At 42.3% G+C, this 24,177-nt stretch overlaps 1 protein-coding gene across 3 annotated transcripts in view; it reads left to right on the top strand.

Annotated features, from left to right (window-relative positions):
- The first annotated feature begins 7,151 nt into the window (after positions 1 to 7,151).
- Positions 7,152 to 24,177, top strand: part of MBOAT1 (membrane bound glycerophospholipid O-acyltransferase 1) — a 57,511-nt gene continuing 40,485 nt past the window's right edge. For 2 of the 3 annotated variants that reach the window (XM_075142810.1, XM_075142811.1), the window contains exon 1: positions 7,193 to 7,306. In XM_075142810.1, coding sequence (XP_074998911.1) covers positions 7,217 to 7,306 — 90 coding nt within the window. In that variant the 5' untranslated portion in view covers positions 7,193 to 7,216. Of the gene's footprint in view, positions 7,307 to 24,177 lie in introns of all 3 variants that reach the window. The other variant, XM_075142809.1, reaches the window with a different exon arrangement.

Raw genomic sequence — 24,177 nt, 5'->3', positions numbered from 1 at the left:
CATGTTTACTGGGGTCAACTCCTAATTGTAGAAGGGCAAGTTCAGAAGAAAACCCAGGAGTCCTTGTTTGAAAATCCAACATAAGGGCTAACGTTTGTCTTAGGGTGTACAGATAGACAATACTGAACCAAGAAAAAGTAAGAATGGAACAAAACAGAATATGCAAAAATAGGAGCGACGTGTTCAAAGAGGTGAGTTTGAGAAATACACTTTACAGTAGCATTCTGATTGGGCAAGGGTAAATTTACCAATGCTGCAGGAAAAAAATGTTTCAGTAATCGAAACAAGAGACAACGAGAGCCTGGATAAGATTTTAGCTGAGCGTGTGTTAATTACTTCTCTACAGGTATTAGTCAAGTAGAATAATGAAGTACCAATTCAAAATAGAAAAAGGCAATTTCTATCAAACAAATAGATTAGAAAATCTTTACAATCCAGAATTTCTTGTAGTTAGATGATTGATACATTGCTCATCTTAAATAACACTCATCAGCTTCAAATCATACTTATCCCTAATTTCTTTTTTCCTTTGGACATTATTTGAAAAAGTCATGACTATCCACAACTAGAATAGCAGTACACACAATTAGACCTCTTGAATAGTGTGCTGTAGGACAAAGTGTTCAGTTAACAGTAGTGTTACTAGATAGCTTATTCAGGCTATACATGTTGTGGAGCAGTGCATTTAGCTAACAGTGTTATTTGATAACATTAGTGGTCAAAAAACTTTGTAGGTCTTGGCTCTCTAAATCCATGCACCAGTACTGAATGATTCCTGCAATGTAATTTAATCTTTTCCATGAGATTTTTAACTACAATTGAAAGGGCATTTTTGCTTATACAAGTTTAATTTTTCTTTATATAAAATTGTAATGTTACACTTACAGCTTTAAAAACACCAGAATAGCTTTCTGCTAACTGTAAGTCTTGACTAGTTTCAACCTCTTTTTTTCCATACATTATATTTGGTGCAAAAAGGATTTCTGGAAAACAATATTTTTAAAAAAATCTTCTCTCTTGATTGACAGTATAAATTGACTAACCCTCATGGAAACACTATCAACAATTTCCTCTGTTTGTTTTTGGTGTGTTTTTTTTTCCTAAATAAAAATAATATAAGGAATTGGAACTATTTCTCTAACTTTCTGGCAAAGTCGAAATGACTTTTCTCTGTGTTGTACAGTTCCCCCTCTAGATGGTAGGAGAGAACAAACTCTAAGGTACTTGCATTGTGAAGACTGGAATGATACTAAAGAAAAACAATGTTGCCCGTGAAAGTACAATGCAAAGAAGCTATATGAAATTATCTTTGTGTTCTGTTTTCATTTGACATAGGGAAAAAGAGTTATGTTGGATACACTGATGGTTCCTAGTAAACTTAAACCTGGAATTTTGGAGGAATGTTACTATCAAAAACTTTCATGCAGTACGATTTGCTTTTACATGAATGTTCTGAAAATCCTTTCTTAAGAATACAAACATCATTATTTAAATAGTTATTTAATATAAAACATTGTTTCAATACTCCTGGATATCTTCTGTTTTCTTTATAAAATCCTTCTCTTGATTTCCTTAAATGTAGTTGAAATGAAATCTCCACGTGTCCAATAGTTACTGTCTGGATCCTGAACTGCTTCCATGAACCTTTATTTTTTTCATATTAGTTATGAGTAATTCTTATTAAACTTCAATTTTTGCAGTTCCTCATTTTGTAAAGCACAAAATGCCCTTCCAGGTTTTTAGTTTCAAGCTGTATTACATAGAGAGTCTTCTACATCACAAAATGTTCCTGAATGAAGAGTAGTAGAGCTCACTAAAAGATCCGATATAAATCGTCTTCTTGTCAATTCACTAGTAAATGGAAAAAAGAATCCTTCTACATTTACATGTGCCTGCCTTGTGACCACTGGTTTTATTAAAGGTCAAGAGATCCCTCTCAGCAGCAGGAAAAGAAACTAGGCTGCAAAAGTATCTCAAGTCTAGACACAGAAAGCCTCATGTTGGTAGAATGAATCACAAGCTATAAAGTATATGTAAACCTCTGTTCATTGTCTTCTATTGTCTTAAATTTTGCATCAATAGATCCTGATTCTAATTCACTATTTTTTTAAAATATAAAAAATCATTATCCCACGATCTCTGAAGAAGGACAAAAGAGCAGGTAACATTCTCTTTCAATAATGGTGAAGGCCATCAGTGCTATGACTTTATAGCCATGTGGATGTATGGATGTTACCTAGAAAAAGATACCCAACCACTTTCTCTCTCAGTTGCTCAGCTTTGTTTTTTGCAATATTGTACATCTTCTAGAGCTGCAGTTCATCCACAGGCCAGGATGGTCCCAATGCTTAAGTTTCCAATGTCAAAAGGAACCAGGATTTGAAAACAAACCCATTCCCCTTCATCCTGAAGGAAAAGGAGCACAGGAGTAATTTCTAGCTCATCTCTGGTGAGTTCCATTCACACACGTAAGATACCTTATGGGCACTTTCACATCATTATTTCCTTAACCGTGGAATCAAATTCTTGGTTTCTTCCCCTCTCATTTTTTCCAACCTTTTCTGGATTCTTCCAAAATTAGTGTTTGCAAGGCCAGCGTTTAAAACACCTGTGCAAAGACAAAAGGGATTTTTTAGTGGCAGACTAATGTTTCTGTTGATGAGATCATTCCAAGTGTCGTACATTGTCGCTACACTGTGCTTGGGTGCTGCACCAGCAACCTTCATTCCTCCCTTTCCTAACTATTAAATGACTGTCTTTGTGACTTCTCCACATTGTCCAGTAAATTGTCTTCTCCTGTTTAAATCATAAAACAAAAACCTTCCACCGAAGAGTGACAGTCACCGCATGGAACCATAATAATCAGGCAGGGTAAGAGAATCACAGAGCGGCACTCACTTCCATATACAAACTGGTAGAAACCATACAGCAAATGATGACATGAGTAGACACCCAGGTAACTATGATAAAACGGGGAAACTATAGTCATTGTACAGAAGTTACACATCACAAATCTATTAGTGTTCTCTGAACACTAAGGGTGGTCCTGTCAAGAAAGTGTATTTGTATTGCCAGATTGTTGGGGGTAAGGTTTCTCGCCCACAGAAATTAAATAATCACAGAATAGTAGGGACTACTCCCTCCTGGATTAATAGCTGTTTAAAAGGAAATAAATAAAGGATGAGAATAAATGTCGAGTTGGAAATTAATACAAAGGAATCTGTCCTGTTGAACACACTAAGTTTTTGGAAAAGGAGATGAGAAGACGAAGTTAGCAAGGATATGAAATAATTCAGGATAATCAAAGCTTCATTATAGAGTTGCAACAGATTTCACAATATTGTATTGTGGAGCAATTTAAAGACTGTTAAAATTTAACATTGATAAATGTAAACAGGAAAAAGCAACTCTCGATTATACATATACGTTAGGCTCTAAATTACTTATTACCTTTAAGAAAATAGATCTTGAGGTCACTGGGGATGATGTTAGGAATTCTTGGTAAAAGAATATAGAACAAAACCTTATGTTATCCCATAAATCTATAGTCTTTCAATTTCAAAAATAGGTGCAGAAAAGGGTGAAAAGGAAGAATAAAGATATCAATAACTTCCATATAATGAGAGATTTAATAGACTCCTCAGCGAGGACAAGAGACAACTCAGGATATATAAAGTTATGAATAGCATGGGGGAGGTGATTAAGCAATGATTACTCACTTATTTCTCACAACACAAGAACAAGAGAGCACCCAATGAAATTACAAGCCAGCTGCTTTAAAACAAACCAAAGGAAGTACTTTTTCATACAGCACGTAATTAAATAGCGGAACTCATGGGATACTGTGGAGGTCAAAAATATAAGTGAATTCAAAAAATATTAGACATGTAACATAGGCACATCAGTGGCTATTAAAGATGATATTCCAGATGAGATTTCCATCTTGGGAAGTCCTGATGACTAGAAGTTGGGAGAGTACAAAGTAAAAGGATTGCTCTGTATTTGCCAGGTTTCTTGTATACCTTGTCTAAGCATCCACAATTGTCACTGTCAGAGACAAGAGCCCTAAATAACCTTTTGGTCTGACCGCTTATGTCTACTTTTATACCTTGTAGGTGGTCCTGCCAGTGGAGAAGGGGGAGGCAGACAGTGACATACAATTTCCATGTGCAGATTAGTTTATAAATCAAATACAGCAGTGGTGCAAAGATACTCAAGCTCGGTCCGTTCAAGCTCATTTGGGTGTAGGAGAGCTTTCTAGTCTAAGCGCAGTGTATCATGAATGTACCTTTGCTGAGCCAGTCCGGGTCCAGGAGTGTGCTCTCAGTTGGATTTAGCCCTGTCAAATGTCCCTTGGCTCCATGCAGTGCCAGACCAAACGTCTCTTATAGCAGGGCTTCCCTTTCCAGGGGCGTAGACTCTGCACAGTGCACTGCACTGCTGGCTCCACACATCTGTACTACCCTATAACCAAGATAGTGAAGCTCCCCCAGAAGGAGGTGCACCAAAGACTGTGTTGAGGAGACATCAAACCAAGCTCTCCCAGTGACAGCTCAGGTTTGGAGGCAGAATCTACCTTCTGCTTCTTTTGGGGTTGTACCAGCCTTCCGTGACTGAGCTGTAGGGCCGACAGTATTGTGCCTATGTGTTTCGAAGCTACTAGCTAAATAAGAAAAGGAACACTGAAATTCAGGAATACTAGTTTTCAATAGTAATAAGTTTTCTAATAATTCCAGTTTTCTTTCCTCCCCTGTTGCCATTCTCATCTTGTCCTATCTCTCTCCCCAGTGCTTTCATCTTAATACCATCTTGCCTTTCTTCTCAAACTTCTGTCCCATTCCCTTCTTGCTGATACACCTCCCTCACCAGTTCTGTCCTCCTAACCATAGCTTCCCTTGCTTCTGCTCCTCTGTATCTGTAGCCAGCTTTGCTCTAGTTCCCTTTGCCGGGCTTCTTGTGCTAACCCACTTCAGAATCGCCATCTTCTTCCTTGTGCTCTTGCTCCTGGCTTTCTCCATCTGCCTTTTTCTCCTTCCAGCTGTTTTCTGGAGCAGCTGTTTCCACCACTGCACAGAGCTGAGTACTGACTATAGAGAGACAGGCACGCTCTTCTCAGTTCCCGTGCCTGGAGCCCTGTGATACCCCACTCTGCTCCTGTAGTGGCAGAAATAGATGGAGTCCAGTCATGCGGAGGAAATGTGAGGGGCTGAAGAATGCTTATGGTCTTCAGATACGTTATATACTGACCTCCTGAGTCTCCACATGGATTATGTGTGGGTTTTTTTCCCCAGAACTCTGGCAGTTGGTCACTCTTCAGTAGTTTCACAAGGACAATGACAAGCATTTCCTTCATTCCAGGTCAACTACCACGTCTAAACGTGAAGTCACCATCCCAGAGGTACAAGATTTCCACAGTGAAAAAGCTTTGAGAATATCTGTAGTGTGCAATAAATCAGTTCTGTTCTGTTCTGCAAAGCAGGTCAATGGTTTTAGCCGAAGCTCAACAAGCAGCTTGCTTGTGGCGGACACAGCCCATGGAAAGTTCCATCCAGATAGTTTCAGGCTGGCAATTTTTAAACAACTGGAAAGAGGGACTTCTAATGGAAAATGTTAGGAAGTCTTATGCATGGCTACGCAGTCCTTCTAAACAGCTTACTCTCCCTACTTAAAGTATGTGTGTGCATGTATATATATATTTATATATATTCAAACTGGCACCACTTGAACAATACTATTAAGAGAATGTCATTGCTGTAAAACTCCTTCCCTGTTGAACAATTTTTGGATGGGTTTTCCAGCACAGCACTCACTTGCACAGCGTAAGTAGGACACTTTGAACATGTCACGCTACTGTTTTAAGCCACTACTACAGTTTCAGCTACCACTGTTGGCAATTATTTGAAGAAGAGAAAATGACAGGCCTATTAAAGAGCCTGAAACCAAGCCTGCAAAGAACCTTTGGGGTGTTTCAGGTTCTAAGCACGTCAGCAGCGCGAGCTGAAGAGAAAGCTTTGCAACATTGCCCGAGTTCTCCTTGCAACACAATACTACATTGTCCGGGGCAAGTGTAAGAACACTCCTGCAGATGGATGATCTTGGCTGAAGTATCTTTTTAATGGCCATATTTCGCTTACAAGATAAACATATCAGTTAAAACTCCTATTCCTTTTTCATTTTTTTTCCCCTATCAAGGAAAAGTCACTGTTCCCCCAAATCGCACACATCTTAGTTTCCAGCAATGTGAAAGACAGGCTGAATGCTTGGTAACTCCCCATTAAAAACATTAGTACTTCTAAGAGCAATGACTGAAAAAAACATATCTGTGTTAAAAAAAAACCAACAAAACCCTTCTTACAACTGTTTCAGTTGTGAAACTCCATCTCTCCTCTGCTTGGGGCAGTTGGAACTGGCACCTTGGCCCTGCAGGTGTCAGAGAAGTTAATGCTCCTGACAAGAAGCTGAGTGGTCAGGGAAACTGGTTTTAGCCGCGACTTTTGGTGCCTACTTGGTTGAACCGAGCTCACCTGGCGCACGGTAAGCCCGGTGCCCCTGCAAGCGGGTGCCGTGCACCCCCACCAGGGCCCACTCGCTGTCACCACACGCACAACGCACCCCTGCCCTCGCCAAGCGCAAGCCCCGCGCCCGCTCCTCTCACCCCAGTGCCGAGCACCGCCACCGCGGCTTTCACCGCTCCACCCCTCCGGCCCCTGGGCCGGGGCTGCCGGAGCGGGGCCGGGCGGAGGGACCCCCGGGAGGGGACGCGCAGGATGCTCTTCACTTCCCGAAACGCGATGGCGCAGGGAGGGGGGCGGCGGCTCCCTCAGGACGGAGCAGTTGCCTTTCAAATTCGAATCCGGCCGAGGCAGCCGGCCGTTACAACAGACCACCCCCGCTCGCGGGCTTGGCCGCCTACCCCCACATCCCCCCTTCTCCCGGCGGCGACGGGAGGCGACAGGTGAGAGGCCCCGGGGACGTCGACGGCTCCCGGCTCCCCGCCCCGCCCGCGGGGCCCGGCCGGCGCCCGCCCCGCCCCCGGCCGTTGGCGGCGGCCCCGCCCCGCCGAGCGCCCCCTGCGGCTCGGCGGCCGGCGCGGCGGGGCGGCGGCCGGCGGGGCGCGGAGCGGAGCGGAGCGGGGCCAGGCGGGCGGCGCGCGCAGGTGCGCGCGGGCCGGGGGCGCGCGGCGGCGGCGGCGGCGGCGGCGGCGGGGGGATGCAGCATGGCCGAGCCGCCCGGCGTCCCGCACCGCACCACCGGCTCCACCTTGCTGCACCCGCTGAGCGGGCTGCTGGGCATCCCGCTGGATCAGGTGAGGCTGCGTGCCGTGCCGTGCCGTGCCGTGCCGGGGGGGCTCTTGCCTGTGTCCTGCAGCGGGGGTCTCTCTGCGCGGGGAGAGACGTCTCCGGCAGAGACGAGAAGCCCCTCGCTGTCACGCCTTGCATCTGCCCAAGGGCCTCGGGGGCAGCGCGGAGACACCGTCCCCCGCGGAAGTGTTTGGGGTAGAAACGGGTTTCGGGGAGAGGAAGGCGCACGGCGGAGCAAGGTGGGGTCGGGGTCGGGGTCGGGTCGAGGCGTGCGGCTTTGCCGGGCTGGCTGGGTGTCGTTGCGGTGAAAGCCCTTTATTTTTCCCGGCAATGCCTGACGCTTTTCGTGCTCTTGCAAGAAGTCGCTGCCGCTGCTGGATGCTCTAAGTCGCGGTGTTGAGCCAACTGCGGCAAAGTTTGAAACGCTTAAACAGTTCAGGTGCTTGCCCGCCTCCGGTGAGCTGTCTGGGAACGGGCGCTGTGCGGGACGGCGGGTGCAACGGGCCTCGTAAGAAATCATTGCGTTAAGGCACTGCTTTTGTGGCTACGGAGCTGTAGGAAGGAGGGACAGAAGTCTCTTTCAGCCCAGTACAAGCGCCTGGTGGAATCGCAAAGCGCGTGTATGGAGATCTGTGAAACGCACAGGCACGCGTACAAGAAAGTGGTCTTGCGGGCGCGCAAGTTTGTACGAAATGCTTACCAGTGTAATATATTTTTGGCAGTGGTGTTGTCCGGTTGTTTATAGGCTCCTAGTTAAACTGACCCCTGACAGGCAGAAAACATTGCTCCCCCGCCGCCACCTTTTATTGTCTCTCAAGCCTGCGTGCACCTGCTGCCTTCCTGCATTCTTTCAGCAACGAGGAAGTTAGGTCTGGAAGTTTGTGCTGACCAGAAAAAGTCTCCACCAAACTATTAGGAGGCTGAGCTGCGCTCGAAGAAACCAAGGCAGCAGACGTGCTGGTAAAAATCAACAGAAGATTGAGATTTATTTGCTTTCTTCTGTTTGCAGAGTGGCTGGTGCTATGTGTCATTTTTTACTACTGTTTGTTTTTGAAGTTGAGTAAGAAATATATCATTTGATAGATTAAACCACTACATCTGAAAATGCCAGTTTTTCCTTTTTTAACAGAAAACAGGTTTTGATGCAAAAAAGAGATCTGTTGCTTAACCCTAAGACAGTCAAACAATAAAGGCCTATAATTAATTATAAGCTATTAATTTAGGAGAAGGCACATGAATAGCGATAGCTTCCTTTTTGAGGTATTCCATGCCATGATTGATGAATACGGGAACACCAAAGGAACTAGGAATAGCAAACATTTACTGTTCCAGCTTGTTTGTGACAGCATGGCGTACGTACAGTGTTAGTCTGACTGGGTCACTGAACAATGAAGACTTGACAGACTGCAGTTTTTCTTTCTAAGCTTTCCAAAACTTGCCTTTCCATTCAGCCAAGGTGATACAATGACGATGTTGTCCGTGGAGAAAATTCTCCCCATGCTCTTCCGGGCCTGAGGATGCTTCGCTGCATCCGGTTACATGCTGTGTTTGTCCCAGGGCCCCGGTCTCATGGGTGCCGATGGTGAGCACCTGTGCGTCTGGTGGTTTGCATCTTCAGCCCACGCCAGTAGCAGGGGGCACATGCTCCGGGGTTAGCAGTGTGGCTGGGCTGTGCGACCGCGCGTGCAGGCGTAGGTGCTGTCCCTGCGAATGACCCCGCCTGGCTCCAGCGGCACGGAGCAGTGATGGGCCAGGAGGAAACCCCCATGCTGGGGTTCATCACAGAACTGCAGGACAGCTGCAGCGCAGCTTTCCTCACCTGAAAATCACCTTCCCCCCAGCCCCTCAACCCTGCTTAATTGTCCCTGTGAGATTATGCTATCAATCACTTTAAACAGTCTTCCCCACCCCTCTTGCCTTGCTGCAATGTGCTGGACCATGCCAAGCACCAGGGATTTCTGCTGCCCTGAAGTAGGAAATACCCAGATCGCTGCATGGAAGCGTTGTGCCACCACTGTCCCCTCAGCTGACGTGAGTTTCAACTCTGACCTGCAGTACTAATGCCCTCAGAAACGAAATAAAAACACTTTCAACACTTTCACAGAGCTCTTTTGCCGGATGGGTCGGTTACCTTCCTCATTGGAATGAGAGAGGGCTTTTGCTGAGGGGGAAAAGTTCACTTACTCCTCTGCCCAGAATGGAGCTTTACGTATGAAAGACTTTTGCTAGATATGAGTGCCATGTGTAGCGGGAACTGATTTTATACGAGTCGCTTATTGCAATGCTAAGAGGCTCTCTATCCCTTCCACTCGGTGGCTAGGCTGCAACAGGGGAGGTCGTCTCTGGTTTGTCACTGTATGTCAGCGTCACGGTGCTTGGCCTGCTGGATGGTGACAGCCTAAATCTCCCTCCGGTCCGTGCGGCTGGTGGTTCCCCATGGCTGGCCCTGAGCCTTCAAAAATGCCGAGAAGTGCCCAGAGAGCAAGAGACAAAGGCGCACAGGTGGAGTTTAGACCCTCCAAGTCACTGCGGTATGTGAAAGCTGTGTGTGTCTGCCTCTGCGTTAAGTGCACAGAGGACTTGTCCCTTCTTTTATAGAGGTGGTTTTCCATGAGGTCTGTGCTGTGAGAGAGATTTCAGTCTACGAGAAAGACCAGAAAAAAAGTTGAGCTGAAGGTCTGAAAAATGAAAGTCATAATTGTTACCCTTTCATAGCAGGGGCAGAAAAGCTGTAGTAATGGTAGGTGGAAAATGTTTTGTCATCTAATAAGCAGCTATTTTATCACTCACTATGGGAAGCATGGATGAATATGAAAATGTCATTTTTCACATTGGTTAATTTAAAATTTAAAAAATTACAACATAGGTTTAAAAATAGCGCAGAATTACAGAGAGTGCAATTCCTAGCTGTGCTGTGTACCTGGCAGACTGTTCACATTTTATTTAGCAGACACTGTACTGCATGAGAGCATAGCATCTAAAGCAGAAACATCCCTAAAATAATCCTGACGTCTCAGCGTGTATTTGCATGTCTCTTTAATAGATGATTTATCTTTGAATTTAGCATTGAAATATTATTTTTTAAGAAGTGCTATATTCAGTAACAAGATTAATGAGCTTGAAGGAGGATGAAAAGACTCTGTATTGAATTCATCCTTGTATCCCAGGAAAGCAGACTTTGAAGTTTAGCTGACTTGTGTTCTAAAAATATCTGGCTAGGTCAACGACATACCTCCAGCAGCATTTGGAAAAGAGTTTGGATTTTTTTTTTTTCCTTATCACATGTGCCCCAAATCACTGATTCTGGAACATCATCCCTCCAGTATGTTTATACAGTAACTTTCGGCAAAGTATATACTTTTTTTGTCATATATGCCCTAAATCATCAATTTTAGGACATCGTCCTCTACCATAAATCAGTGAGATATGGGAAGTTAAACATTAAACTTTTAATAGTGTAATATCTGTAAACAAAGTGCATGTGTATATAAATACAGTGAAGGAATTAATATACTATTTAAAGGTATATTAAAAGTAAGTTTAATGGCATTGTTTATCCATATGTAGTTTTACCATGCCTTCCTAAGCTCTAGGCATCTCTAGAAGTAATTCAGATTCAAAGGGTTAAGACACAAGATTAAAAAGTTTCACTTCTCAAGGTTATTTTGCAGTACCCTTGATATCCCAGGTTACCTATTGCCTTAAAAGTAGCAGCCCAAATGCAAATCTTCAATTGCCGTACAACAAACCTTACATTTTAACAGACCTTACCCTGACCTATGTCAGATAGGACCAAGTTTTTTGACTTTCAGGGAACTGTGTTTCTGTGTTCAAGGAGACTCTCAAAAAAATGCGTGAGCATCTTCTCATGTTTATATCAGAGGGCTTTTAACTTCAGTGTTTTCATTGATGAGGCCATCCGTGTTTCCCCAAAGGGGGAAAAAATGTGCATTTAAACTTAATTTTGGATGCTTTGGCTGCTGGTTGTACACCGTATTTTTCATTTTAGTCCTTTCATTGGAGCTGGTCTGCATATTTACATTTTGGCAGCAGTTTAAATAAAACACTAACTCTGTTGGGGAACTGTGGGACATGCCACTCTGTGGGACGATACTTCAACTATCTTGGGATAGTTGAAGTATTAGAGATGTCTTCCCACCATTCCTTGAGTTTGAATAGTTCTCTGCCCAAAGCATGCTGATGAATTGGTTTAAAAAGGAAAAAGAAGAAAAAAGTATATGTATATTTTTTCCTTCTATAAAAATCAACATGAATTCTGATCCCGAAATCAGAATTTTTTTTAAATTTCACATTTTCTAGCTCTTTTGCTGTCTGACTTCAGTTTTACTTCTACGCTTTCTGGTTTAGCTAATCAGCAGATGTGTTAGTCCCAAACCTCTCTGCATGACTTTTCTAATCCACTTTTTGGGCGGTGAAAAGTCAAATAAAAAATTACGTTTCTAGGAACTCAACAGCCTTAGGCTGGGAACTTTGAGGTTCCTTTAATGGTTGTCAATAGAGGCATTAGAAGATGTAATGCCGAGGAAAAAAGATAATTTGTTACAGATGGAAGTGAGATAACTGAAGATGGAAGTTCATTGAAGACATAAGTGCGGTTAGTATCTGATTTTTACCTGAAAAAAACTACTCTAAGGCAACAGCAACAACTGTCCATGTTTGGTATGAACTATGCTACATTTTAATTTCCTAATGCCAGTCATTTTGCAATTGAAAATTCTATGTTTTCATTTTGAATTGCAGCAGTACTTGACAGATTTAATGCCTCCCTGCCTGACACCCTCAACTGCAAAAAATAAAGCTGTGTGACTTTTAGTTATTTGGGAAAAACAGTAAGCAAAAATGAAATTTGAAATCAACATCTTAAAACACATTTATAGAGAGATATTACTTAGGTTGCCAAAACCAACTTTAATTTTGATATTTTCTGACTTTTGCGTACCCAGATTTTGTAAAACTCTTGTCCTTAGAAGAAATCATTAGCTTTTTACTATAATGCTATGAAGGACATAGTGCTTGATGTAAAGAACAGAGGCGTAGTCTTGCTGACCCTGTTTTGGGTCCCCAGCTAAACGGGTGTCTGCAAGCAGGGTAGTTCATATGCTCGTGGGCTGCACGGCTTTTCTGTGCATTTAGAGCAAATCCACTCTCTGACTTGTTGCACCTGCTTGTGCAGGGCCCAAGATTCTTTATGTTCCTGAGACAGAGGTATAGTACTTTCCAAAGGTTAAGGCCGTCTCCAAAGCATTTCTTTCTGTTCAGGTCAGCTATTGCTAACGATAGCAATAATACACATTTTCTTCTGCCTTGGAAACATGTGCTGCCTTTTTCAACGTGTTCTCACTCAGTTTGGCACTGCACTCTTGAGCCTCATGGCTGATGTCTTGATACTATGGGTGTAAATATTTCCACATCCCTCATGCCTTGAAAACAAAGTCTGTCCTATTAAGTTTTTCATTTGGCAAGGGACAAAAGTGCAACTGGAATCAGCCGCTTGCAATTTTCCCCCTTTTAAGCACTTTCCTTCTCATTTGTGTTAAACGAGATCTGGAAAAATAAATGTTGAAGTGCTGCATAAAGTTTCCTGAAACGTTCTCTGCACATTAATCACACCAGCACTGATTTAGTGGTGCTCTGCAGCTATTTTGAGACAATATAAAGTAGTGACGAAGACTCTTGGGTTCCAGCCTAGGGGTCTAGGCACCGAGCACAGAGCTGGCTCTGTGCTTTCAGGGGAACCCCTGATGCTTAGGATTTACTGCGCGTTGGCCAGCCTGGCACGGTATTTAATGTCCTGGCTGCTGCTTAGCTCCTGTTGCAGTTCATGAGAATGGGCAGCGCTCGAGGTAGACTTGCCAAACTGCAAGTGGTGCTGGTAATCCCTGGGCCGGGGAGGCCGCAGTGCTGGGCTTGGCATCAGTGCAGAGGTGAATCCAACCTTTTGTACTTGTCCAAAACTAAGTAAAAAGTCTGATGTCGATGGGCCGTGTTTCTCTTTGGAGTGAAAAAAATCCCACTGTATGTGACCTAGTGGTTACAGGTAACCTTGAGGGTACCAAACCTCATCTCCTGGATGCTCAGGTAGTCTAGTGAGGGCTAAGGAGAGCTTTCAGAAACTCAGGCTTGCTCTTAAAAGTACAGCCTGATGCATAGATTTCTACTGTGCTTTACTAATAGTGGGAGTGTTTATGTTAACTTGTAGTTTGGATCAGGAATGCGCTTTGGGAATTAATCTCTTGGCTCTCCCTACTTAGCACACTTTGTATGTGAAGTGGCCCCGGAGCATCTACACAGAGTTGCTTTCTGAGGCTGTGAAGCCGAAAGATGCGCCCCAGGAGCCTGCAGTGCTTCAGCTGCTAAAGGGCATGCAGCCCGCAGCACCAGAGTTCAGCTCCTCTGAAGTGAGACCCTCCAGACAATGAGTCACGTGAATGCGGGGTCCTCATCCTCAGCTGTTTTGCTCTTCAGACCCACTTCTGCTGCACCACAGCGCTTGCTGAGATAGGCATAGTGGAAATCTCTGACCTTCATTTGGTGGTTTCTTCAGAGCATAGCACTGGTCAGGCTTGTTTGGTCACTTCTGACAATGTGGAATCCAGTCCGTCCTGCACGGGGCTCAGCTGGGTCAGCCTGTCCTGCCTCTGCCAACGGGGAGAGCAGCATGTGGAGAAAAACCGCCAAGGGGAAACCCTTTGGGTGGGCCTTCCCCAGAGCAGGGTGGGATTTGATCGTTCTCCCTTCATATGGTCTTGATTGTTCATTTTCACCAGTCCTTTTTTCCCTGGCTTAAGGCATTTTAAACAGCTTTTGTTAAATCATAGGTGAGCACCGAAGCAAAAACAAAAGCACAAGCAATGGTTTCTGACGTAAATGTTTTTTTTAGAACTTTTTTTTGGGGGGCTACTTACAGTATGTTGCATCTTAATGAAGTTGGGTGGGAAATAATTTTTCTACTGTGCTTTGGGCTTCCCTCATGATAAGAAAATCTCAGAAAGAAAATACTCCTTTGGATCAGTCTTTTGCATTGCATGCAGAATACTGAAAAACTAAACAATTTCAGGCCAAGAAAGAAACTTCAGCTGTCATGCACAGGGTGAGTGTTTGCTTCTCTACAGGCCCTGGTCTTGTGACAAAAGCTCTAATTTGGACTTGAGCAGTTTCTTCGTTTGTGATTTCTTGTTCAAGTGCAATTTGGTACTGGTATGCAGATAGAGCAGGAATGGGGAAGGCAAAATGACAAGGCAAAACCCAAGACGTTTGAGGACCCTCTGCTTCCAACATTTCTCGAATAACTTCCATGCTTGTTTTCATGCTCATGTATTGGTTTTATTTTAAACTTTTTTTTTTTTAAAGGATCACTGAGTAGAAAAGATTTAATAATTAACTCTTACACCTAGCTTAAATGACATTATAAACTGGTGAAAGTAGGTTTTCTTCTGTTATCAGTGCAAGGGAGTGTTAAAGGGTAGTACGGAATTGATTTTGTTTATCTCATGGGTGCACACAGAGGGCAGGTTCAAATCACTGACTCCTGCGGTTTGCAGTAAGTATTTATACCAGCAAATTCCAGCTGATAGATCAATGGTTTATCTATTTGAGAGAGAGTTTTAGAATTACTTTGTGCACTCACAAGCGGAGTTTAAGTTGTCTTACATTCATACTTCTTATGCGGTAGGGTTTCTCAGGATGTTTTGCCAACTATGCTGTATTGGAGGTGAAAAGCAAGTGTAGACAAATGGTTTGGAGACAGTGACTGGGAGGTTAAAGGCCTTACTTTTTTAATTGAATCCCGTTTTTGATGGCAGTGTTACATATCCACAGTGAGTTGTAGGCACTGTTAGCACCCACAGCTGTTTATGCCTTTGTGTGTATGTTTGTGTTCATGCTAATTCTCTTGAGGCAAAAAATTGTGGTCTGTAGTTGCTACGGCAACAATAACACTGCACTCAGTGTATGGGTGGGTTTTGCCTATTTTATACAAGTATGTTGAAAGTGTAGGCATATTGCTGTGGTACATTGTGAAATACGATAGACTCTTGAGAGAGGAAACATTTGTTTGTTTTTTATTCAGAGAATGTCACTTTAATTTTGTGTTACCTTTATTGCTACTTCTCTGCCAGGGCGCTTAGTTCCCAACTGCAACCGTAACATTGCAGAGAGGAAAATGGGCTCAGCAGTTTGGAAAAAGAAAGTTTGAGAGATGTTCTGCTGATGCTAACTAGTAAATAAAATGAGGATTAGAACAAAGAATGGTCCAGGGCAGAGGGAAATGGGTGACATAATGATGTTTCTGTCCCATTGTAGTTGGTCTTGTCAATCAGAAGATGACTGTAGCTATTCTTTGCCATGAAACCAGAATGAAAATATGAACGAGGTAAAAGAGAAGAAATTACAGGGTAGACTTCTTTTCTTAAACATGCAAAAGCAAAGTGAAGGAACTGGGTTGTTTGCTTTAGAAATGTGACTGTTCAGAGGGATCATGCTGAAGGTATACGTGAGCAGCATAAATGAAATAGATCTAGGACTTCTTCCCTTCTGTCTCCCAGTGTTTCTCCACATGAAGAGAAAAATGAGATAACATTGGAAGGCTGCAGATTCAACAGTGATTAAAATGAAGGTCTTTTTCATGCAGTCCAGAACTGGCCTGTGAACCCCATTTCAATAGGAGGATGTTAAGGCCAAGAACTTGGCTAGAGCCAGTGTGGACTTGGGTGTTTATATGAAAAACATGAGCATCTAGAGTAAGATACTTAATAGCTTAAAAGGGAAAGCTTTTGGAAGTACGTATTCTTTTGCCGGCTTCTTTCTGGGCCTGTCCCTTCTGCAGGCACTGGTTTCTGGCAGCTCTGCCTCTGGTGTTGCTGATGCTTTTGGGATCCCGAATCGCTGCTGGCAGTCCCATGCGGCTGCTCCCGTTACGGGTAAGTGGGTCTGCTAGAGTCATCATCGCTTCCCAGGGCTTGACTGGACACTGGATTTATTACTTGAGTTTCTTCACATGGTGATACAGCAGGAAGCAGCAGATCTCTGTAGGGAAGATCAGCCAACGCCCAAGAGAGGTCACTTCTCCAACATCCCACTTTCAAGGAGCCCAAGCTACAGCTGTCCTTCTATTAGTTCGTATAGAAAGTAACTGGACCCTTATATACTTTGCAATGTATTTCCCTCTTGGTTATCCTCTTTCTTGTCTGTTCTGATTTTTAACTGTTGGGGGTTTTTTTTGTCCATACGCAGAGCATTTCCTCTCTGTTCAGTGCATGCTGCATATCTTTAACGCTGTATTTAGGGGTTTCGTGATCTGCATATTCTCTTTGAAGAGACTACACCAGCAGGTGTCTGGTGTAGTCTGCCCTTCATCCTTTGGTAGGGTTCTGACATCCTGATCAGTAGTCTGTTATCGAACTGTTTATCAATCATACATTTTACGTGCACCGCTATCTCAGTCAGGCTTCCTGTTTTTTTGGCCCGGATAGAGTCGAGTCAGGGTTTAAATGATTATTAGGAGAAAATTGATTCCGTATCTGCCTCCTCTTTTTCCTTTTTCTCCGACACTTCAGTTTTTGAGCGTAGTCACTAATAAGGGCAAGGTGCCAGACCAGTTGAGAAGACCCTAAATGGCAGGTATGCCTCGGTTCGCTGTGTCTAGGATCAGGTCTTTGCAATTGCTTGGACTATTTCTGCCTATGAGACGGTGGCCTCCTTTATTTGCTGGCAGGTGGAACTATTGGATTGTGCCCTGGAGAGGCTTTGAGCAGTCAACGGGGACCCAGGTCCTTGGTCATCGCCTTCCCAGTCTCCTCTCCCTCATCCTGCATAAAGTACGTGGTGCTCATTGCTCGGGTGCCTTCCAGCATCAGGGAAGCTGAAATGCTACCACACTCTGCACTTTAGTGCTATAGTAGCAGTGGGAAAAACTCCATGTGCATTTTGAGATATCTTAAGTTTGCTAAAAATCAAACCTGAAATGCTTTCTCAAAGTGCTTCTGAGATAGCCAGATGTTAGTAGTATAAAACCTTGTGATAAAGAGATGGAAATAAATTTTGCAGCCAGCTGTGCAGATCATGCAATGTCCTAGTTCTTTTAAAGCATGTTTTTTTCGGCTTTATGTGTAAAGGGCTTGTTTGAAAGGGAAGTTGCAATTATTTATGCAACTTAAAGGATTGTTGAATTTCTTTTCCCTGGCTATGTTCAAGTTCATAGAGTATTTCAAGAAGCACTTACTTGGAGTTTCTGGAATTTTGTTGCTGTACGTTGTTTCTTGGACAATAAGTTGCTTGTCACTGCATAGTAGGAGCATCACTGTAATCATTCTAAAATGTAAGAGCATTCTTTTCTTTTTTTCCAAACTGTTAAAGGGGAAAAAATGAGACATATTCCTGTTGCCTAATGATTGCTGTCCTTTGTAAAGGAAAGCAAGTTAAGTTTCTGCTATTGCTGACTCATAAACATGGCAAGAATACGCCTGGGGGGAAATATAATACTGTGGTTAAGTAATACAAACGTGGGTGGGTTTTTTTCCTCCTGATATGGCAGCTCTCTTTGGAAAATATCAGTGTTATAACCCAAAATTCTGCTATACTGTATGCAAATAGAAATATGGAACTCTGGTGGGGATATATAAAGAAGGCAGCATACTTTTAATGAGGCAAGGAAATTAAATCTTTTTTCCTCAAATATAGTATAGTGCAAATGAATTAATTTATCAAATTTTAGCAAAATCCAAGTATCTTTTTTTTTTTCTTATTGTTTACTTTACATTTCTTTATGCTTATTCACCAACTGACACTTGCTCACGCTGTGTGTTTTCCTGTTAGTTTTTGTTTTGATTTGGTTGCTAAGTTTGAAAACTAGGAAATGTTTTCTCTTTTTTTTTTTTTTTTATTTGAAGGGGTAACCCCTGGAATTCATTCAGAGCATGACTTTTTAGAAAGGTACTAATGATTTCCAGATATTTCCGTTTAGTGACGGTTGAGATGTTTGACTTGTGCCGAGTCCTGAGCGCTTGTCATCTCCAAGTTACTTGTTTTCAATAGTGTCTGAAGTTGAGCGCTTAAAATTAGACATGCGCCAAAGTTCAGCTTCCAGAGATATTTGCTGTAGATATAAGGCACTTGTAACACAGGCATAAATAAACAGCTGGGACTACGTTCTTGTCTTTTTGCATGGTTCAAGATCCAAAATAAAAGAGCATGAAGTGAGCGTGCTGCAAATTTTGAGCAGAAATAAGGAAGGAAAAACCAGCCACAACAGGATATTGTCGCTGTACGTGTTTTATTTGTGGCTTCTCTTCCTGCCACGGTTCTGAAGAGATTAAATTTAAGCCTGCAGCCCACATGAATGAAGGTTAGATAAACATATCTTATATTAAACAGCATAGAACTATAATTTTACTTTTAAACTGTAAAACAATAGGGAAGAGCAGTATTTTATGACTGTGAAATCTCATGATTGTGAAAGTGAGTATCTGAAGTTGGCAGTTATGGAGGCTTGCTAATTCTACACAGTCACTGTTACAGCAAAGGAATGAAACAAAGATAATTGTGCTTGAATTGAAGAAAAAACCCATACACAGCTCTTTGGAAATAGGCTAAAAAATGAAGAAAAAAGCTATCTAGAAAATTTGCTTGCCAGCAGAATCAAGGGCCACAGTGGAAATGGGGGACTCTGCAAGCAACTGCAGAATATAAAGTTTTCATTGTTTATGGAAACAAAGAGAGTGAGTTACTATGTTATATTTGCAAAGATAATTGCCAAAATATAAACTGAAAATGTGATTTTCCCAGTCAAATAAGTGGCTCTGACTAAAGTTTACTACAAAAAAAGGTGGTTCTGCGTATATTTCCTCCCCTTGTGCCATGCTTCTTTTTCTTCTCTTGTGAAAAAACTCAATTGTGCATCTGGACAAGTTGAGCTGACTGAAAATTAATTCTACCAAAAAAAGAAAAAAAGTCTGAGCAGACTCACTGCAGATTTTCCCTGGCCCTTACTGGTGGCGTCCCAAAATCTTTGTCTATCCTCTTCTGCCTGTGAGAGGGTTCCGTGTTGAAAGGTGGCTGGGAATATTTTCTGTACCTCTTTTAGCAAATTCAGTGGCTCTGCAGTGTTGGAAAGGGTATGGTGGCACCCTGAGATCTGTGCCCCACATTTTGCTAGGTTGGAGCATGGGCAGAAAAACATAGATCTTCACCTGTCTGTGTTGATGTACCCTGAAGTGATGTTTTTAAGCTCAACTGAAAGCGTTTTCTTTGTTGTTCACAAAGTTTTCCTTCCCTTCTTCTGCAAGTGTTGTTGCTGGGTGTTTCAGAGATGCAAAACTGCTTAGACAAGGAAGAAGACAGGAAGAACTGAGGTTTGCAGCACCTGCTTGCGGAAGCAGGAAACTGGGTGTGTTTGACTATAGCCATCGTGTAGGAGCATTGTTACCCTGAAACTCTTCCACACATATCTGGCAGTAGATATACTAGCAATTTTTTTTTTTTCCAGAAGTGCCTCCTGATTGGCACTACTTTCTTCCCCCCTGCCTCCCAGCTCTATTTCAGGTGCTTGAAGTGGGCTGTTTATTGCAGAATACTGGCTTCTGGAATATGGTGCCATTTTACGGTGTCTTTAAGTGGTAAACCAAATAGTGGAACACCAGGAACTGTGGGTCATTTATGAAAATTTCATCTCTTACAACTAAACGGAAGTCCAGTTTCACAGTCCAGAGATTTCTTTTTGCTTCTGTTAAAATTAATGCGTGTAGTATGGCTTAGTATAGCTACTGTTCATCTTTGTAAGTCTGCAGTGTACATTTCTACATCTAAACTTACTCCTCCAGATTTTACAGTAGAAGTACCTGTTTTAAACTTGTGTTTTAGGATTAGATGAATTGCAGCCTAGAATTGCCTTTTTTCCCCATTGACAATAAAAGAAATTTAGATGGACTAGCTCAGGTATCGACATCGGTGTTAGGACAGATAAATTCTATCCCTTCCTCTAGCAAAGTCCTTGCATAAATTTTTAAAGCATGTCCTAATACATTAATTTTTACAGTGCCATTGTTTTAAGTTACTACGAGCATGATGGAGTGTTTAAATACAGGATGTTCCAGATTTTTGATGTGTAAGGGCCTAATAAATTCTTATATAATACCATTGCGATGTCTGAAGGATTTAGTCTTTGATCAAGCCACTTAATTCCAAGGATAATGTGCCTAAATTTAACACAGTGCTGACAGTTTCTACAGTGGGGGAAAAAAGCGCAACTTTCTTTTGGTTTGGAATAACTTGTCAAGTTGGCACTTTTTCCCTTACTGATGTTTCTTTCTTTCTGTTGCATACGCTTACTGGGACATCACTGGGATAATGTGAACAAAACTGCTCTGTTTGTATTGGTGTGTATTTTTAAAGACCACTGACACATTTTTCTATAGAAAAGGAACTGAAAATAGAATTGCACAGACATTGCAACAGCAATAACGGGGCAAGTTATTTTAGATGTGCCAGTTCCCATTCTAGTGAAGGATTGCACTTTAAGCCTACTGTTTTATTTTTAAATTGGTGAATGTGTGCAGGCGCAAGGCTTTCATCTGGCCTGAAAGTTAAGAGTGTTTCTGAATTGGGACTTCAGAAACATTGCTATAAGGATCCTGACATTCCTATGTTCATGCAACTCCCATTGGTATTTGGGGAATATAATTTGCATTGAAGCCACAGAAAGACGTGCCAGCAGGGTGGCTGGGTATACACACATATGTATGTATTGTCTTCCTTCTTTGCATTTTGAATAAATCAATTGTGTACTTATGTACAAAGTGAAAAGGTGCTTGACTTGCTGTGCTGTGTCCTAAGTTTTTAAAAACTAAACCTTTAAATCTGGAGGAAAAACACAGATCTATGTTGATACTACTCCTAGCACTGCTACTTTGAAGTTATTTACTGAAGAATACAAAAGTAGAAACGGGACTGAAATCTCCGGAGCAGTTAATACTTGAGGCTAGTGAACTCGAGCTGGATCATGCCTGATGAAACCTGTCTTGGTCCTGCTTCTTTTTTGTTGCTCACCTGCTGTCTGCGGTGGATGAGGTGTTGGTGTTGGTAAGCAGGGGCTAGGCAATGCTTTTGAGAGATTGTGTGAAAATAATTGTTTGGGCTTTGGGAGCACTCATCAGGTCTGAAAAGACCAGTTGGGAACAATATCTGTGATCCAAGAATTCATTTCTGAGAAAAAGATGAGTAACTGGTGTGTTTAATGATTATGAAAACTAAGGATCCAAGCTCCACTTAGCTGCCTGAGCCGTACAGGTGGCGAAGAAAGGGGGGAAACAGTGCTGTGGTGTCCCTGCCACGGGAGGTTCCTAGAGCTCTAGGGATTTTCAGAGGAGGCTTTGCAGGCACTCAAGTCTCTGCTTTGTTGTATTTTACTCTCCTGGAGTTGTTGTTTTCCTTGTTTCTGTTCATTTTCACTTCAGCATCTGTCTCCTAACTTTACATATGCTTAAATCGGGTCTTCTGAGTGAACCCTGTGAGAAAAGTGATGGAGCAATGTGATGATAAGGTCATTCTGTTCCCTCTGCATCAGGATGAATCTATGCATAAGCAAGGAGGGTAGGCGGTACAAGGTGCCATCTTTCCTAAGAGAAGTACAAGATCCCAGTGACTTCCTGCTTCCTGCGGAAGCCTTTGGAAAAGGAAGGCTGGTAGTCCTGGTGTTTTGTTGGTTTTGGTTTGGTTTTTGTTTGTTGTTTTTTTTTTCTGTCGAAATTCCCATTTGGATAATGACATTTCACTCCACTTTTTCCTTTTCTCATTAAAATATCTTCTATACTCTGACCTGCTGGCTGTAGTTCTGCTTTTAGACATGTTTGCCATGTTAGACCATGCGATACTATACCTGCACAGAGGTATGTCAAATTATTCTTTTTAAAGTACTCTTTTTGGGTTAAAGATACTGTAATTAGTGTGCTACCTCACTGCTGAGTAGTCTGAAGAAAAGAGGCAGCTCTCCTAACAACCTAAAGGCATTCTGGCTTAAAAAGAACACCTGAATGACTAAAGGCTCCAGCTTGTTTGATTTTACTGCTCCTTCTATTACAGGTAGGAATTAGTGCTGGTTATCTCAGGTACAAGGGAATTTCATCGTGCTATGTTTTGGCATTACTCACTGAGAGAACAGTAATTACTGAGTTACAGGTAGTGGCAGAACATTGCTGCACATAAATGATCACTACTTAAACATCTGTTCAACATACAGAGTCATTACAGTTCACTGTAAGAGCTGTTGACAGCAAGCTAAAGCTGTATTTGGATCAGGTCCACACGTTAAATTTGTCAGCCATCAGAGGTAAATGTATGGGGGTGTGACTTAGCATTATGATGTAGATTTGAGTTCTCAAGCTTACTTTTGACTTAAATGTTTTTCTTTTAAAATTTCTGATGACTCAGGGTTTAATCTGTTCTGTAGCTATATTTGTGTGTCCTGCTAGTGATTATTCTGCTAGTGGCTTCATAGAGGTAATCCAGAAAGAACATCTGTTTCAAGTTTATAGTCTAAATCATGGAAGGATATTTGATGCTGTAAGTAGGGAAACAGCAGAATTTACCCAGGAAAACAGCACAACAGGCCAAAATACTGTCAATTTGGCATATTCTACTTTACCAACTCCATATTCCGCATGCAATAGCAACAAAAAAGCCAGGGAATGAGAACTTAATGCTGCTTCTGAAGAGGACAATAATCTTAAATTAGGCATGCATACACACTTCTGTCTCCCTCTCTCCCATGAGAGAAATTCTATTTTCAAACCTTTGCTCCTGCCCTCTCAAAATCTTCCACAGGACTCCTACAATGAGAAAGAAATGAGTTGTTTCAGTATAATATTGGAGACGTGACTTTTCAGTAGTGGTATCAGTATTTCCCCAATGTAAATGAATTTGTCTCCTCTCTGATCCATGCTGTTTGCAATTCCCAGTGCCTGGCTGTAGACAGAAAATACAGCATCTTGCAAGTGACAGTCAATTCTGATTTCTTCACCAATGCGTGTTTGTGCTGGCTCTTGGTGCACTGAGTTCTGTGCAAAGCGATACCACTGTGGGCAATAAGGAGAGCTGCACAGATGATGTTACACGAATCCTTTTCCTTCGTGGAAGCCTAAGTCAAAATTCTACAGTGGGAAAATTGACATGGTTTCTGTGATATCGCCCTCCTTTTTGGGGGTGTTTGTCCCCTCCCTGCTTAGAGTTAAGTCATCTCTGCAGAGAATATTTGTCCTTATGGTTCATAAAAATAGTCTGGAAGATCAAAATATTTTGAAAAATTTCGGTAAGTATCAGATATCTTTGAGATGATCTGATTAAAGAATATTCCATCTCATTCTTAACACACCCATTTTAAATATCACAATTTGGATGTTACGAAATGCTATCATAACAGCAGTCTATTTTTCAACATCAAAGTAGAAATGTCTCCAGCAAAGTGAACTTAAACATGTTGTTTGCCAGGTGTCTCTGATTATATGTGCAAAATTATCTTTTAAACAGAGAAAACAAGTTATAGCACTTCTGTAGTTCCTGCTTTATTCTTTGCAAGAAAGACACCATCCTGGAAGATGGGGCTGAACTCTGGCGAAGTGGAATGCTTTATTATGGCATCCCCTTTCCAGAATACTGCCCAAGCACTGTTGGACTCCACAGACAGTGGCTTGACTTGAGGAGGAGTTGCTGTTGCTATCAGTAGTTTCTATTAACATGGTTCCTTATGCTTTTCCAAATACTGAAAAGAGCTGTTTGGTGGTCTGTGGTAAGTTAGTGAATAGAGGAGGAATTCTAATTTACCAGATAAAAACCTTGTAGCAGCCTCCTAAAGTAACGCTCAATAGCT

Source organism: Calonectris borealis, chromosome 2 (genome assembly GCF_964195595.1).
Source record: "Calonectris borealis chromosome 2, bCalBor7.hap1.2, whole genome shotgun sequence".
Taxonomy (NCBI): Eukaryota; Metazoa; Chordata; class Aves; order Procellariiformes; family Procellariidae; genus Calonectris; species Calonectris borealis.
Note: the sequence above shows the minus strand (reverse complement) of the source record. Positions and strands in the feature narration are given on the sequence as shown.